The following is a 14,652-nucleotide window of genomic DNA, read 5'->3' on the forward strand; positions in this document are numbered from 1 at the left end:
TGGAACACAGTTTCTGTGTGTTGACTCTCAGGAAACACTTCCCAGAAGATTTCACCTCAGCCATGCTGGTCTCTTCTTAATCACTGCTAATTTCTCAGCTCCAGCCGATCAGCATCAATTGTCCCAGTAAAGCAAAGGTTTCATTTCAGTGGCTCTTGTCTCTTGTTCATCACAAGCCGAACTTCAGACTCAGCTGACCAGAACCACAGATACTTAACTCAAAATATGCAACAGGCCCGATAGTCTTTAAGTGACCTTAAACTTCTCTCTGGAGCTTCACAAGCCAGACCTCTATCATCTGCATTTCTCTCAACAGTCTTATCTTCCAGGACCCATAGAACAGCTGAACAACCTTTGAACACTCAATGACTTTTCTAGCCCCCAATTCCAAAGTCCTTCCACAATCTATCCCAAAACAACATGGTCAGGTCTGTTCCAGTAATATCCCATAATCCTGGTACCAATTTCTTAGTTAGGGGTAGTTACTATTGCTATGATGAAACACCATGACCAAACAACTTGGGAAGCAAAGGATTTATTTCACTTACACTTCCAGGTAATAATCCATCGCTGAGGGAAGTCCAGGTAGGAACTCAAAACAGGGTAGGAACTTGAGGCAGGAGCCTCAGGCAGAGGCCATGGAAGGGTGCTGATTACTGTCTTGTTCATCATGGCTTGCTCAGCCTGCTTTCTTATAGAACCCAAGACCACCAGCCCAGGGGTGGCACCACCGACAATGGGCTGAGCTCTCCCCATCAAGCACTAATTAAGAAAATGAATGCAGCCGGATATTTGGGCTGCATTTTCTCAATCGAGGTGCCCTCCTTTCAAACGACTCTAGCTTGGGTCGAGTTGACGTATGACTAGCCAACACAGTTCCCCATCTCATCAAAGGAGCCTGGGAATTCTAGGCACATACTGCTGTGCAGGGCTTTCCACAGGTTCTAGGGACCTGAACTTGTGTGGTGTTTACTCCTTGATCCATCACTCAAGTACAGATTCTTCATATGACAAGAAGAGACGCTGCCTGTACTAAAGACATGGGAATAAAAACATGAACGTAGGGGCCCTGAGATGAACTGGTCATTGTTTGGGAGAGCATCTGGGACCATGTTGGTTCAGGAAGTTTGTGCAAACAGCAGACAGCCAAGGCAGCTTTCGTCCTCCCTGTGAATCAGCCACATTGCAAGTTATCCGCTGGAGACCTGGGGTCCTTGAACTTGGCCTTCAATAAACTAGCCTTTGAGTTCTCCCCCAGTACCAGTCATGTAAATCTCTCCTGGCCGTAGCACCCAGGCATTCAAATCATCAGTTTAAAAAAAACCAGGGTCTTGGGACTGGAGAGATGGTTCAGTGGTTAAGAGCATTGGCTGCTCTGGCAGAGGACTCAGGTTCAGTTCCCAGCACCCACATGGTGATTCACAACAAGGGGTCTGATGCCCTTTGTATGACCTCTGCAGGCACCAGGCATGCACACGGTGCACATACATACATGCTGAGGAAATACTCACACACATAAGGTAACTAAATACAGTGCAAGGCCAGCTTTAGTCTAATGAGTCCTGGAAGGCAGCGGGGAGCAGCTGGTTGGGAATGAAATCTTACTTCCCACAGGAAGGAACAAAGCTCTGGAAGTGAGAGTTTTGCTGACCTGGTTTCCAGCCCCACTTCTATCATCTGGCGGAAATATCTGGGTTGTTTCCTGTAATCTACTCAAGGCCTTTATTGTTTCATCTGTACCATGGGCTAACGATACTTACCTTCAGGGTTGTAAGGATTAAAGGGTACACACTGACTGAAAGACTCCTGAAAGTCACCATCATCTTTATCTTTACACAAGTGTGCACTGCTCAGTAAGCACATTGCCCCATGCTCCATTCCCTCTCTTTTCCTGCCCCTCCCCCTCTCAGGCCCCTTTGTTACCCTAAAAAGTTAGTTCCTACTTTCGTGTCTTATACACATACAGGACTTATGTATCTAGACGAAACCTAGGAGCCACAGATGAGAGAAAACATATACTACTTATCTTTCTGAAACAAATGTACTGGTTTAACTTATTTAATTCACAGATAAGATTATCTGTTTGTTTGGTGTGGTGGTTTGAATAAGAATGGCCCCTATAGATGGCCAGACTGCAACCCACAGCTCCAGAGAGGCTAGCTAACAGGGAAAGACCCTAGGAGGGACACATGGATGACCCTGCGAAGGAGAAGTGGATGAGATCTACATGAGTGGACTGGGTGTGTGTGGGGAGGTGGCAGAGGGTGAGGAGTGGGGGATGAGAACATAGGGAAATGGGAGGGTCAAGCTGGAACAGGGACAGAGTGGGAGGGAAGGGAGGGAGATACCATGATAGATGAGGACATCATGGGAAAAGGAAGAGGCAGGGTGCTGGGGAGGCTCTCAGGACCCCATAAGGATGACACCACCTTGGACTGCTGGCAGTGGTCCAGAGGATGCCTGGACTGGTCTACTCTGGTGACCAGTCTAGCGAATACCCGAACTATCATCATAGAGCCTTTGTCCGGTGACTGATGGAGGCAGATGCAGAGATCCGCAGCTAGGTGCCAGGCTGAGCTCTAGGAATCCAATTGATGAGAGAGAAGAGGGATTCTGCAGGCGAGGGACGTCGAGACTATGATGGGAGGATGTGCAGAGATGACTGGCCACACTAGTGGAAGCCCATGAACTGTAGACTAGTGGCTGTGGAGCCCCCATGGGACTGGACTAGGCCCTCTGGATACGGAAGACGGTTTTTTGGCTCGAACTGTTTGGGGAACACCCAGGCAGGGGGATCGGGATCCATCCCTGGTGCATGGGCAGGCTTTTGTGAATCCAGTACCTGTGGTGTGGCGCCTTGCGCAGTCTTGGTGCAGTGGGAAGGGGCTTGGACCTGCCTAGGCTCAGTGTGCTGGGCTCTGCTGACTCCCCATGGGAGACCTTGATTTGGAATGTGGGGATGTGGGGTGGCTTGGGAGGGAGGGCTAGGAGATGGGAGGAGGGAGGAGGTGGGATCTGTGGGTGGTATGTAGATTGAGTAGAAAATTTCTTAATAAAGAAAAATGAAAAGAAAAAAAAAAAAGAATGGCCCCTATAGATTTGAATGCTTCGTCACTAGCCTTGTTAGAGAAAGTGCGTCACAGGGGGTGGGCCTTGGGGTTCAAATGCTCAAGCCATGCCCAGTGTCTCTCTCTTGCTGCTGCCTGTAGCTCCTGAACTCTCAGCTACCTCTCCAGCATGCCGTCTGCCTGCATGCTGCCATGCTTCCAGCTCCAACAATCTACTTTTGTTTCTTGTTTTTTTTAGAATCCTCCATACTGATTCCCACAGTGCTGGACTAGTTTACACCCCACCAGCGGTATATAAGGGTCTTTTTTGTTTGAATCCCTGCCGGCAGTTGGTGTCATTTGTCTTCTTAATGACAGCCATTCTGCCTGGGGTGAGAGAACATTAATGTAGTTTTGATTTACATTGATCTGATGACTAGCAAATTGAACACTTTCATGCATTTACTGGCCATTTATATTTTATCTTTGGGGAACTGCCTGTTCATCTAATTAACCTGTTTCTTGCTTAGTTTTTGAGTTCTTTGTATAGTCTAGATAGTAATCCTGTTAGAAGTATTTTTTTTTAATTTTATTATTATTTATGATGGGGGAGCATGTGTATTATAGTACACATGTGGAGGTCAGATAACTGTAGTTGTTTGTTTTTACTCTTTTCTCTTTGGGGGCCTGCCATTCAGCTCCCAAATAAATCACACATGGAGGTCTATTCTTACTTAGCTTGGCTTGTTTCTTGCCAGGTTTTTTTTTTTTTTTTTTTTTTTTTTCTTTTCAGAGCTGAGGACTGAACCCAGAGCCTTGCGCTTGCTAGGCAAGTGCTCTATCACTGAGCTAAATCCCCAACCCCAAACTTTTCTTAACTTAAATTATCCCATCTAATTTTTGCCTCTGGGCTTTTATCTTTATCCTATGTACCTTTCTTTACTTTTTACTCTGTGGCTTGCTGTGTAGCTGGGTGGCTGACCCTTGGCGTCCTCCTTCTCTTGCTCCAAGATCTTTTCTTCCCAGATTTCTCCTTCTACTTATTCTCTCTGCCTGCCTGCCCTGCCAATCCTTTCTCCTGCCTTGTTATTGGCTGTTCAGCTCTTTATTAGACCATCAGGTGTTTTAGACAGGCACAGTAACACAGCTTCACAGAGTTAAACAAATGCAACATAAAAGAATGCAACACATCTTTGCATCATTAAACAAATGTTCCAAAGCATAAACTAATGTAACATGTCTTAAAATAATATTCTACAATAGATGATAACCTTGTTTTCCTTCTTTTACCTTTATATAGGTTCTGTGAATTGAATTCAGGCTTATGTGGCAAATCCTTTAACCACTCCCTGGGCCATTTCACTAGCCTATAAAGCTTTTTAATTTAGTGTCTGTTGATTGTTGGCATAGTACCATCTTAAAAGTCCTGCCAATGACAGGAAAGGTAGTTCGGTACTCGAGAGTATGTACTGCTTCTCCATAGGACCTGAACTCGGTTCCCAGCACCCACAGTGGGTTCACAACCACTTGTGATTCTAGCCTCAGGGAATCTGGCTTCTCTGGCTTCCAAGGGATAGGCACACACACACATGTGCACACACAAACACAATTTTTAAAAAAGTAAATCATAAAAAGTTTTTAAAGTTCTTGTCTAGGCCTGTATCCTTAATCTTCTAACAAGTTCAGAGTTTTAGGCCTTATATTAAGACTTAAAATCATTAGTATTAATGACATATAATTTGGGACAAATCATATGATGCCTAGAGCCCATGTTCATTGGACATCTATTTCACAGCATAGTTATGAGGCTTAATGAAAGACCACATGTTGAAGTGCTTTCAAAGGTGCTGCTAGAGTTCCAAAAACGATGATGTCAGGTAAGGGACCACGCCTGCTGTGTGCAGTGCTTGAGACTGAACGTAAGGCTTTGTTCATGCCAGCCAAGCATTCTATCAACTGAGCTGCATCCCCTGCCCAGAAAATGGTTGTTTTGTTCACACCTACAATACACTTAAAACTGATTTTTTTGGTTCAGTACCTCATATTGAAGCTTCTGGAGTACAACCTGAGGTAACCAGAAGTAGCATTGCAGTTGATTTGCTATATCTATTATGGACATGTTATAGTTCACGTCCATAGTTAGATGATTAGCAAAAGACGGTCTCAGGAAAAACAATTTCTAAATTACAGCCATTCTCATACCCACACGGCCTAGAATGGAAGATTTATTAGTGGGGAGGTATAATTTAAGAATGTGATACTTTCCAAAGATGGACACAATGACTCCCATCAAACACATTCTCCTCCAGTATGTTCTCGAGAATCCCTCAAGAGGTAGAATGCACCTCTCTTACCCTTGAACATGAGCTGGCCTGAAGGGCTTGGTAGAACAACTGGTTTTGGTCAAAGCTGTTCTATAGAATTCCAACCTGCTCCCCACCTTCCTCCTGCAGCCAACATCCTGCTACATGGAGACGTCAGATGAAGGCACAAGATTCCATGGTCCCAACTGAGCTTCCTGTGACTGAAGACATGGGAGTAGGTGAGGATTCTGCCCATTTAGGTATCTTAGCTACTCCAGGGTTTTCAAGTGAGGTTGCAGACATTGAGGCAAATACAAACCATCTCTACTGTGTCCTGTCTGATTTCCAGTCCCGTAGACTCTGAGCACAATAAAATCATAAATGTGTTTAACATCACTAGATTTGGGGGTATTTTTCTATATAACAATAGTTAATCCTACACATAAAGTTCCCACAGCCCAAGGATGGGTGAAGGAGACATGCTGGCCTTCCTCACGGACACCATGGGGCTCTCAATGCTTCCATTTTTTCCACTGGTTTAGGAGTGGCTCCCTTATCATGATGTGGAATAGTCAGTCAGAAAGCAGTGGAAACAGGGGTTTTCTTAAACATCACCCGAAAAGCTCCTCTGATGGGCTTTCCTGTTGGCTGGAGAGCAGAAGTGACTCGTGGAGATGTGGAAAAGTTATTAGCCACACCCTCCAGTCCAACTCAATGGATCTAGGTGGAGCCTTTGCACTGGATGAAAACCAAACCAGGGCGGTGGGCTGGCGGCCATCAGGAGGCTCTGCAGCAAACACTGACCTCACTCTTTCGCATAATGACACGTCAGCATCTCATTCTGGTACTCAGGCCCAAGAAGGCCAAGCCTCCAGCCTTCCAGGAGGGCCTGAAATGTGAGGCCCAGGGCCAGGCACCTGTCTTATTCCAGCCTGGGTTTCTCCCTATAAACTGGTTCAAAGAATGCTTTTGGATTTGGACCTGCTTTGGTAATTCCTTGAAGGAAGATATTCCGTAAGCAATAGAAAGAACTCTTCTACAAACTGACCCCCAATTTTCGCAGCAATAAATGGTAAGGCTACTTGTAATATTTAATAATCACTCCACTTCCCTTTCCCACCCCCTCCGTATTCCTCTCCCCTGCTTCTCTTCCTCCTCTTCTTTCATTCTTTCCCACCCCGAACCCCAACCCCTGTTCTCTCAATGGAGATCTTGCTGTCTTGTCCAGGCTGGTCCTGAACTCTTATACTCAGAGATCTTTCTGCCTCAGCCTCCTGAGTACCTGGGACTACAGATGCCGACCACTGCATCATCAAATTAAGTCTTACTCTAAGGGACCCTGATGTGTATTTCTGATCTGTTACCAGGATCCCCTCCCCCGGATGTTTTCCCATGTTCAGCCTTGAAAGGTTCTCAAGAGTTCTTGGTTAGCCAGGACGGTTGGTCACTTCACTTGGTACCTCTAAGTTAAGACATTCCTACCTCTTAAGTCAGATAAGTCACAACATAATGAAATCACCATGAGTGAAAAGTGGTTTCACTAACTCAGTGCAAACACACTTACTAACAGTTTTTTAAGAACCAGGCATGAAGCCGGGCGGCGGTGGCACATGCCTTTAACCTCAGCACTCGGGAGGCAGAGGCAGGGGGATCTCTGTTTGAGGCCAGCCTGGTCTACAGAGTGAGATCCAGGACCGGCACCAAAACTACATGGAGAAACTCTGTCTCGAAAAAAACAAACAAACAAACAAAAAAAACAGGCATGAACTTAGACCATGGGAGAAGGAAGGTATGGAACTCAGTCTGCCCACCACGGAGAAGTGGGAAAGAACATCAGTTAGCGACAGTGTGGGCTTGGGAAACAACTTTGCAGGGAAATCACGTATAATTAGGAACACAAGGAAGAACAGTGTGAAGGACATGGTTGGGGAGAGGCAGAGGAGAGCAGACAGGAGGGTCTAGAGGCAGGAGCGGCATTGAGAAGAAACTGAAAGTGTCTCTGAAGGCGGAAAGGGGAAAGAAGCTGGTAGGGTAAGCAGGCAGGCAGGTCAAGGGGCCTTTGAACTTCAGCATTCAAGAGCTCAAGTAGAACCCGAACAGAGTTAACATGAGAGTGAAGCCAGAAGGCCAGGAAGCCCTGCCAGGCCGGGAAGACGTGCATGGAGACTATTAGTGAGCTCTCCCTCGTCCCACCCACTGTACTTGGGGGTCAGATCATGGTGAGGGGTGTTCCCTGCACATGGGAACATGTTTTCTGGAGGGTTGTTGAACAGCAAGGCTAGCTTCGGTCTCAACAGTCACACAATGCAGCAGGGACCAGCTGGGTGGAATCTGGAACAGAGGAGGCAGAGGAACCGAAGGAAAACAGTGCTGCCGTGAACTTGGCCTCTGCCCTCTTTCTCCTTGAGGGGGGCCCAGGGTAGGAAGCCTGGTCTAGTTGGGGTGCTGGGGAACATCTGAGCAGGAAACTGCTTCTCCAGGGAGAGCAGGAAATCAAGACAAGGGATAAGTGAAGTTTCCAAGCTGAGCCCCAAGCAATTCTGACCCAGTTTTCTCTCAGCAATCCTCACCACACCCCAAGGAAAACAGGCATGACTCAACAGCCACATCGCTGGGGGAAGTGGAGTATTGGCTGCTGCAGCAGGCCAGCCTCTCAAACTCCTCCTCCAGGCTCACTGTTGCCCCCACCCCACCCTCCGGCAGGCAGCCACAGAAGGTGACCTTGCCCCACCTACCTATGGCTCCAGCCATCTTCCTCCAGCTCTGCTCAGCTTTTAGCTTCCTTGTGGAGTCAGGAAAGGCTGCTGATATGTGGCTGGGGCAAGCAGGACATTTTAAAAGCCACCCCAGGGGCTGCAACATTGGGAGTGTCTGCAGCTCATTCTAGAGACAGGGAGTTGTGGAGAGTAAATAAAATACATTGTCAGAAAAGAGCCCTTGCTTACGGTAGCTGAGAACCCAAGACAAGGTGCTTAAACATCTGTTAGGTTTCAGCTGAGCTGACTAACGGAGATAACTTCTTGGTTGGAGGGTTTCTGGATGGCACGCATCTCAATATTTAAAACAGAATAGATGCTAGGAAAATATGAACCCCAACAGCAGGTATTCGCCTTCCCAACTCATGTCATTCTACCTGTACTGGCTCTGATCCCCCAGGCAGTTTGAGGGCAGTGATACATGTTGAACATCATTTCTTTCCTCTGACCCTTAGCCAGTATTCATTTCCTGGCAGACCGATACACGCAGATGTTTCGATCTCTTGGGGGGAACAGTAGTGTTAAACTAAGTCTCTTAACACCTGGGTGCACATTATCAACCTTTAATAAGTAGAATAATGTTTTCACACCTTTCCCACTGGCTGTAAGATGTAGTCTAGAAATGGAAACGGTAACGCTAAGCGGTGGGGAACTGTGAGGTTGCGCTGTTTGGGTCATCCACCCTTTTCCAAGGGTGTGACTTTGGTTGGGAACTGAGACTCATCTGCAACATGGGAATTATTCAGAGTACCTTTCTCATGGAATCACTGGGCATTCCAGAGCACACAGAAAGCACTTCCAATAGTGCCTGGCACAGAGTGAGTGCCACAGCGGCACCTACCATCACCACCACCAGCCTCTTCAGTGAGGCTCAGCTGTCGGCCGACTCTCTTGTTAAATGATAATATTGGAATCTCACCCAGAGATAAAGAGTCTGTCATCTATAATGGAGAGTTCACCTTGCATGGTGGAGGTATGCAGAGCTGAGCCCTTTCTGGAATGGTCAATATAGCAAAGTAACTTTGTGTTGCAAGATCCTTGCAAACCATAAAATGAATTATGCATATCATAGTTTGTGCTCCTCAGAATCTAGAAAGAGCCCATCAACACAACCCTGACTATTTGACAACTTACTGTGGCGTAGACACTGTGCTCGCTGCCTTTCACAGGTTCACACACCTAATGATCCTCATGCCCCGAAAGTTAGAACTACTGTCATCTCTCACCTTGAAGATGAGGGGAATGACATCCCAAGGCAGGTATGATTCAAACCCAGGTCACTTGGCTTAAAGGCCACACTTCTAACTGCTATGTTATCCTTGTGGGCTGGATAGAAATGTGTAAATGTTACTCAGATCTGAGGGTTCTTCTTCTGCCTCTTCGGCAGGCCAGCCAGCACAGCAAAGCATATATATGGTTTTGCTCCACCAGATCCACCAGACCTGAAAATCACCTTCTTTCCTAAGTCATTGACTGCACCAAGCTTTCTTCCATAACCTTGGGAGTATCCAGAGGTCGCTGCCCTGATGAGATTGAAAATTAGAGTTCTTAAATCTAAGGATTTTCAAACTTACCCAGAAATCAAGTTTTTCTGGCTAGAACATCAAAACAAAATATAATCCCCCCTCATCAAAGAAACCACCACCTCCAAGCAAAATACAATCCCCCTCCTCAAACAAGGAGACAGTCTGTTTTCTTTCTTTGTAGTTGAGAGTGAAGAAGACAACAGGCAACAGTAGTGCATTCTGCTTTAATATCCCAAATATCTGTGCAGATGGGACCACGCTGCAAAACAACCCAGAGATCTGTAGACAAGCACGTCTCACTCGGAGGAAAACTAATTAGAGAGAAGGCACCAGAAACCGTACTCTGTTGGATTGCATGTAAACAGTAAATGGGGAGACTTTCACAGTGGAGCAGGAACTTCAGTATCATGTCACGGGCACACCCTATCGGCAGAAGATGGCCTTGCTGCTTCTGCCTCATCATGGGTACACACTACCGACAGAAGATGGCCTTCTTGCTGACCCTCAGCCTCCAAATCTTTACACTGTGGTGTAAACAGTACCTGATGCCAGGAGACAAAGGCCACACACAGCAGCAGTTCAAGAGGGCAAGAGAAGGAACAGACCTCAGGTCTGTCTTCCCCTTTCCATATACAGTGACAGTGCCTCACAAATGGCTATTTATCAAGTAGGAAGTAAAAAAATCAAGTCCTAAAAAGCCCAGGCGAATGCACTCTTTCTGTCTACGCTCTTCAATCAGGTGGCGTGGGTGGGTCCTGGCTGGAGGGACAGACCACGTCTGGACATCTTTTAGGTGATGACAGTAGGGGCAGTGCGGCCCGTCCTCTCCTGGAGCTGGGACACCTTCAGAGCAATGGAGATCAGGGGAGCCAGCATGACCTGGGAGAAACACAAAGGGAAGAAGACCCTTTTCCATCATTTTGTAATAGATCCCTGGTCCATGAGTCCGACCACCTACGCCAGTCTCCACGCTACCTGAAGCTCTTTTAAGTAACAAAGCAAACCCAAGCCTGCCTCCAGCACTCCTTACTTCAGTGAGCCAACTCCAGGGTCTACCCTGCAAAGCAAGCAACCAACCCATTCTGCATACCTCCTCTCCACATTCCCCACATTCATCCCATCAAGCCTAGGAGACTCTTACGCTGTCAGTCTCTTACACGGTACCCACTTCTCTTCAACCATCTGCCATGGCTCCTACTAACACACTGCTCTCTTAGCTGGGTCCTTCTGCATCATCTGAGCTGGTCCTTACACTGCACCCAAAGAGATCTTTCAGATGCAACCCCCTCCTTCACAGCTAGTTTTCACTGGGGGGTGGGGGAGTGGATTCCACTGTTGAAATGAATCATCTTTGATATTAGACAAACGGAAATGTATACAGTTAAACTACCCGTTTCACAGAGGAGGAAACTGACACCATACCGCATCGAAGGTGTGTAGTGATGGGACACAAATGGCCCAGAACAGGACCTTTTCTTCCTGTTACTGTCTTTTATCTACATCAGATCCTCTTAACTGGGAAAGCCAGCTCCACCTGCTGAGACTACCACATGCCACTGCCCTCGGGGCTTCAACACAGCAGCTACAGAGTAAGGGCAGACACTCCCCAGGTGGCTGGTGGCGTCTGCAGGCACGAAGAAAACCCCAAGCTTTTTGTATGATCCTCCGTTCTGGGAATTAGGTTCAGAAGAAATATATTTTTTCATTCCTTCTGTCTAGCATGGACAGGCTTTTATCTTGAAGATAAAAAGGGAGATAAACACTCCCACCTTCCTCCTTTTCTCTTTCTCTATTATCCTAAGGGCCGGTGGTGCAGACCCCAGGGCCCTTGGCTCAAGTTTTAGGGAAGCCAGAACCACACGAGGATGTGGAGATGACTGAAGTTGGGGCCTGGCCGCTGGAAAAAGTGTGACAGAGAGGCAGGCCCTTGCAGCTCCTCTTTAACAAAAGCAACTGTGCACAGGGATGTAGTCCAATTCCAGCCGCAGACGGCTGGCTGCGGGGACCCACAGAAAAACAGGCTGCCACCTAAAGGTCAACTTGCAGCTTTGCAAAATGACAAGGTTCTGCCGCTCTGCTGGGAACAGTGCAAACGTGTGCTACATTACTAAACCGTACACTTGAAAAAGACAGGACGACACACTTGGGGTTTTGTTTGTTTGTTTGTTCTTGTTTTTGCTTTTACAATTAAAAATTTAGGGTAAAAAATTGAAAATGAGTAGTTCCTTTTTACATTGTGTGTGTGTGTGTGTGTGTGTGTGTGTGCAAACATACACGAGCACAGAGGCACACAACAGCACACATGTAGAGGTGAGAAGACAGCTTAGAGGAGCTAGTTCTCCCCTTCCATCATGTGGCTTCTGGTGTTCAAACTCAGGGCATAAGACTTGGTAGCAAATGCCTTTACCCGCTGAGCCACCTCAGCAGCCTTGAACTGCTTTCGGTTTTTCATTTTTAATGTTTTAAAGATTTCTTTATTTCATGTAGATGGGTGTTTTGCCTTCACGTATGCAGGTGAACAACATATGACTAGTGCCCATGGAAGTCAGAATAAAGTGTCAGGTTCTCTGGAAGTGGAATTACAGATGGTTCTGAGCTACCAAGTGTCCTCTGCGAAAGCAGCAAGTGCCCCTAACCTGTGCATCTCTCCAGCCATGACTGGACCTTTCTTGGAAGCTGATCTTACGTGCCACCCCCAGTGATGAAGCCTTTAAAGTCCACTGTCTCCCCATAGCCCTACAACGATGTCAAGTTATCACTGCACAATTTTATATACAAAGAAACCAAGACACAAAAACATGGAGCAATTCACCCGTGGACTCAGGTCTTCGGGGCCAGGAAGAGGATGGAAAATAAGATCTCACTAACTGCACAGCCTGTATGCTCAAACCCACTCTACTAGGACTCTCCAAACTTGAGTTTTACAAGATTTTATTAGATACGAGAAGAAAAGAGGCTTTGTGCAAAAGGACACATGACATACATTATTTCATTTCTTTTTCATAAAAATTGCTTTACATTTAAGGTATCAAATGTAATTTTTAAAAATTTTCGTTCTTTGCAGAATGGTGGGGCTTATGGAAGCAAGCACTCTACTGTCAGGCCAATCCCCAGCTCCCGACAGGAGCTGCACAGTGAAGTGATTACGACTGTCAAACTACCTGACACAGCCAACCTCTTCAGAGTTCCTTCTATGGCATGGTGGTAGTGAAGACGTCAGCAATACACTTGCTCAGAAAATCTAAGCACTTAATACAGCATTACTAACTACAGGCATCGAAGTGGCTCTGAGCACTCCAGAACTCCTGCATCCTACCTAACTGCAAATCTCTACCCTTGAACTAACACCTGAGCCTGCCCAGGCCCTGCTAAGGACCCTTCTCTCTCTGTCTGAGTTAATTTTTTTTTTTTTTTTTAGCTTCCACAAGTAAATATGCTCCTATGGCATCTGCCTCTCTGCGACTGGCCTGTTTTGCTCAGTATAATGTTCTCCAAGTTCACCACATGGCTGCAAATGGCAGGACTCTCTTATTTTCAAGACAGAGTAATTTTGCATTGTGTGACTTGGTCACACCTCTCTCTCCTCATCTGCTGAACCGTGGGCACAGCTGCCCAGCAAATGGCTAAGAGGTGCAGCCATCTCTTCAGCATGAAGCCCCCAATTTCTCTGGACACACACACAGGCAAAGATTGTTGATTGCAATGAAGTTCTTTGTAATTGGTTTGTTTGTTGTGTGTGGGGGGTGGTCATCCATTTTTGAAAATTGCCACACTAATGTGCTCCCTTTTCCCCAGCATGAACACTTTATCTCTGGTCCTTTTGCAAAGGTCAGTCTGTAGGGATGGGGCTGTAACTTATTCTGGCTTTCATTTGCATTTGCCTTATGAATAGTGACAGGGCCTCCTTCTCACATACCTCCTGGCCATTTATATGCCTTTGGAAAATGTCCATTGAATTCTTCAGCAGCTGTCATTCAATGAGTATCTTTCAGAGTATGCTGTCTTGATCCTTTATGGCACAATATGGGCTGTGAATCACCCAGAGAGTAAATGTGCCTTGTTCCCTATACACTTAGTGGATACAAAGCTCTGGCTCAAGAGCATCTGCCAAGATGAGTGCTGTGAGGAAGACACTTGGGGAGACTCCTCTGTGCACCATTTTTCCTTTCAGCGCCTCCATTTTGGTGACTATTCGGGAAGTCCAGGACCCCTGTTCATTCCTACATACTCCATAGGTACCCAATCCAGTAGGCTGCAAGTCAGTAGACTTTTCTAGCAAGACACACACTATTGCCTGTCCCTGCTTGTCCCCACTCCTGACAAAGCTGGAACCAGCAAATGCTTTGTCAGAGCAGGTGATCCACCACCAAGCAAAGCAATGCACCAAGGGCAGACCAGACATCAGACAAGAACGGATGCAGAGACCCATTCTCGTGTAACTGCCACTGCACAGAGCGCATGCCTAGTAAGTGCTGGCTGCCTTTCTGTGCCTCAGTGCCCTTATCAGTACAAGGGAGAGTAATAGTCTATATGATTTAGAATTAAATGAATAGGGGCCGGGGCAGGTAAGGGTGTTTGCTACATAAGCATTACCACATGAGTTAAATCTTCGGAACAAACACATAACAAGCTATGTATGGCTGTGCACATACTTAGAACTCCAGCACTGTGAGGGGGAAAGACAGAGGAGGGTCACTTGCCAGTTGCCAGCCTAGCTTCAGGCTCAGTGAGTGACCCTGTCTCAGAGGAATAAGGAGGGGAATGATAGCAGGGCACTGGACATCTTTCTCTGGCTTCCAGGAACACATAGGCATACATCAATCACTACATATATCATACACACACACGAGAGAGAGAGAGAGAGAGAGACAGAGAGACAGAGACAGAGACAGAGAGACAGAGACAGAGACAGAATGAGATTGTTAACTGAGTATATTTATGCAATGGGCTTAGTAAACAGGAGATGTTCAGACAAAAGCTAATCATTATTGTGGCTGTTACTGGTCACTTTTGCTCTAAC

General features: G+C 46.5%; 1 protein-coding gene across 1 annotated transcript in view; it reads right to left on the reverse strand.

Moving 5' to 3' along the window:
- Positions 1-9,837: 9,837 nt before the first annotated feature.
- The window catches only part of Pgm1 (phosphoglucomutase 1), a 63,315-nt gene continuing 58,500 nt past the window's right edge, over positions 9,838-14,652 (reverse strand). Inside the window, exon 11 of the mRNA XM_052717038.1 lies at positions 9,838-10,511. Coding sequence (XP_052572998.1) covers positions 10,422-10,511 — 90 coding nt within the window. The 3' untranslated portion in view covers positions 9,838-10,421. The remainder of the gene's footprint in view (positions 10,512-14,652) is intronic.

The sequence above is a fragment of the Peromyscus californicus genome, unplaced genomic scaffold (genome assembly GCF_007827085.1).
Source record: "Peromyscus californicus insignis strain IS unplaced genomic scaffold, ASM782708v3 Scaffold_5__1_contigs__length_169319896, whole genome shotgun sequence".
In the NCBI taxonomy this organism is placed as follows: domain Eukaryota; kingdom Metazoa; phylum Chordata; class Mammalia; order Rodentia; family Cricetidae; genus Peromyscus; species Peromyscus californicus.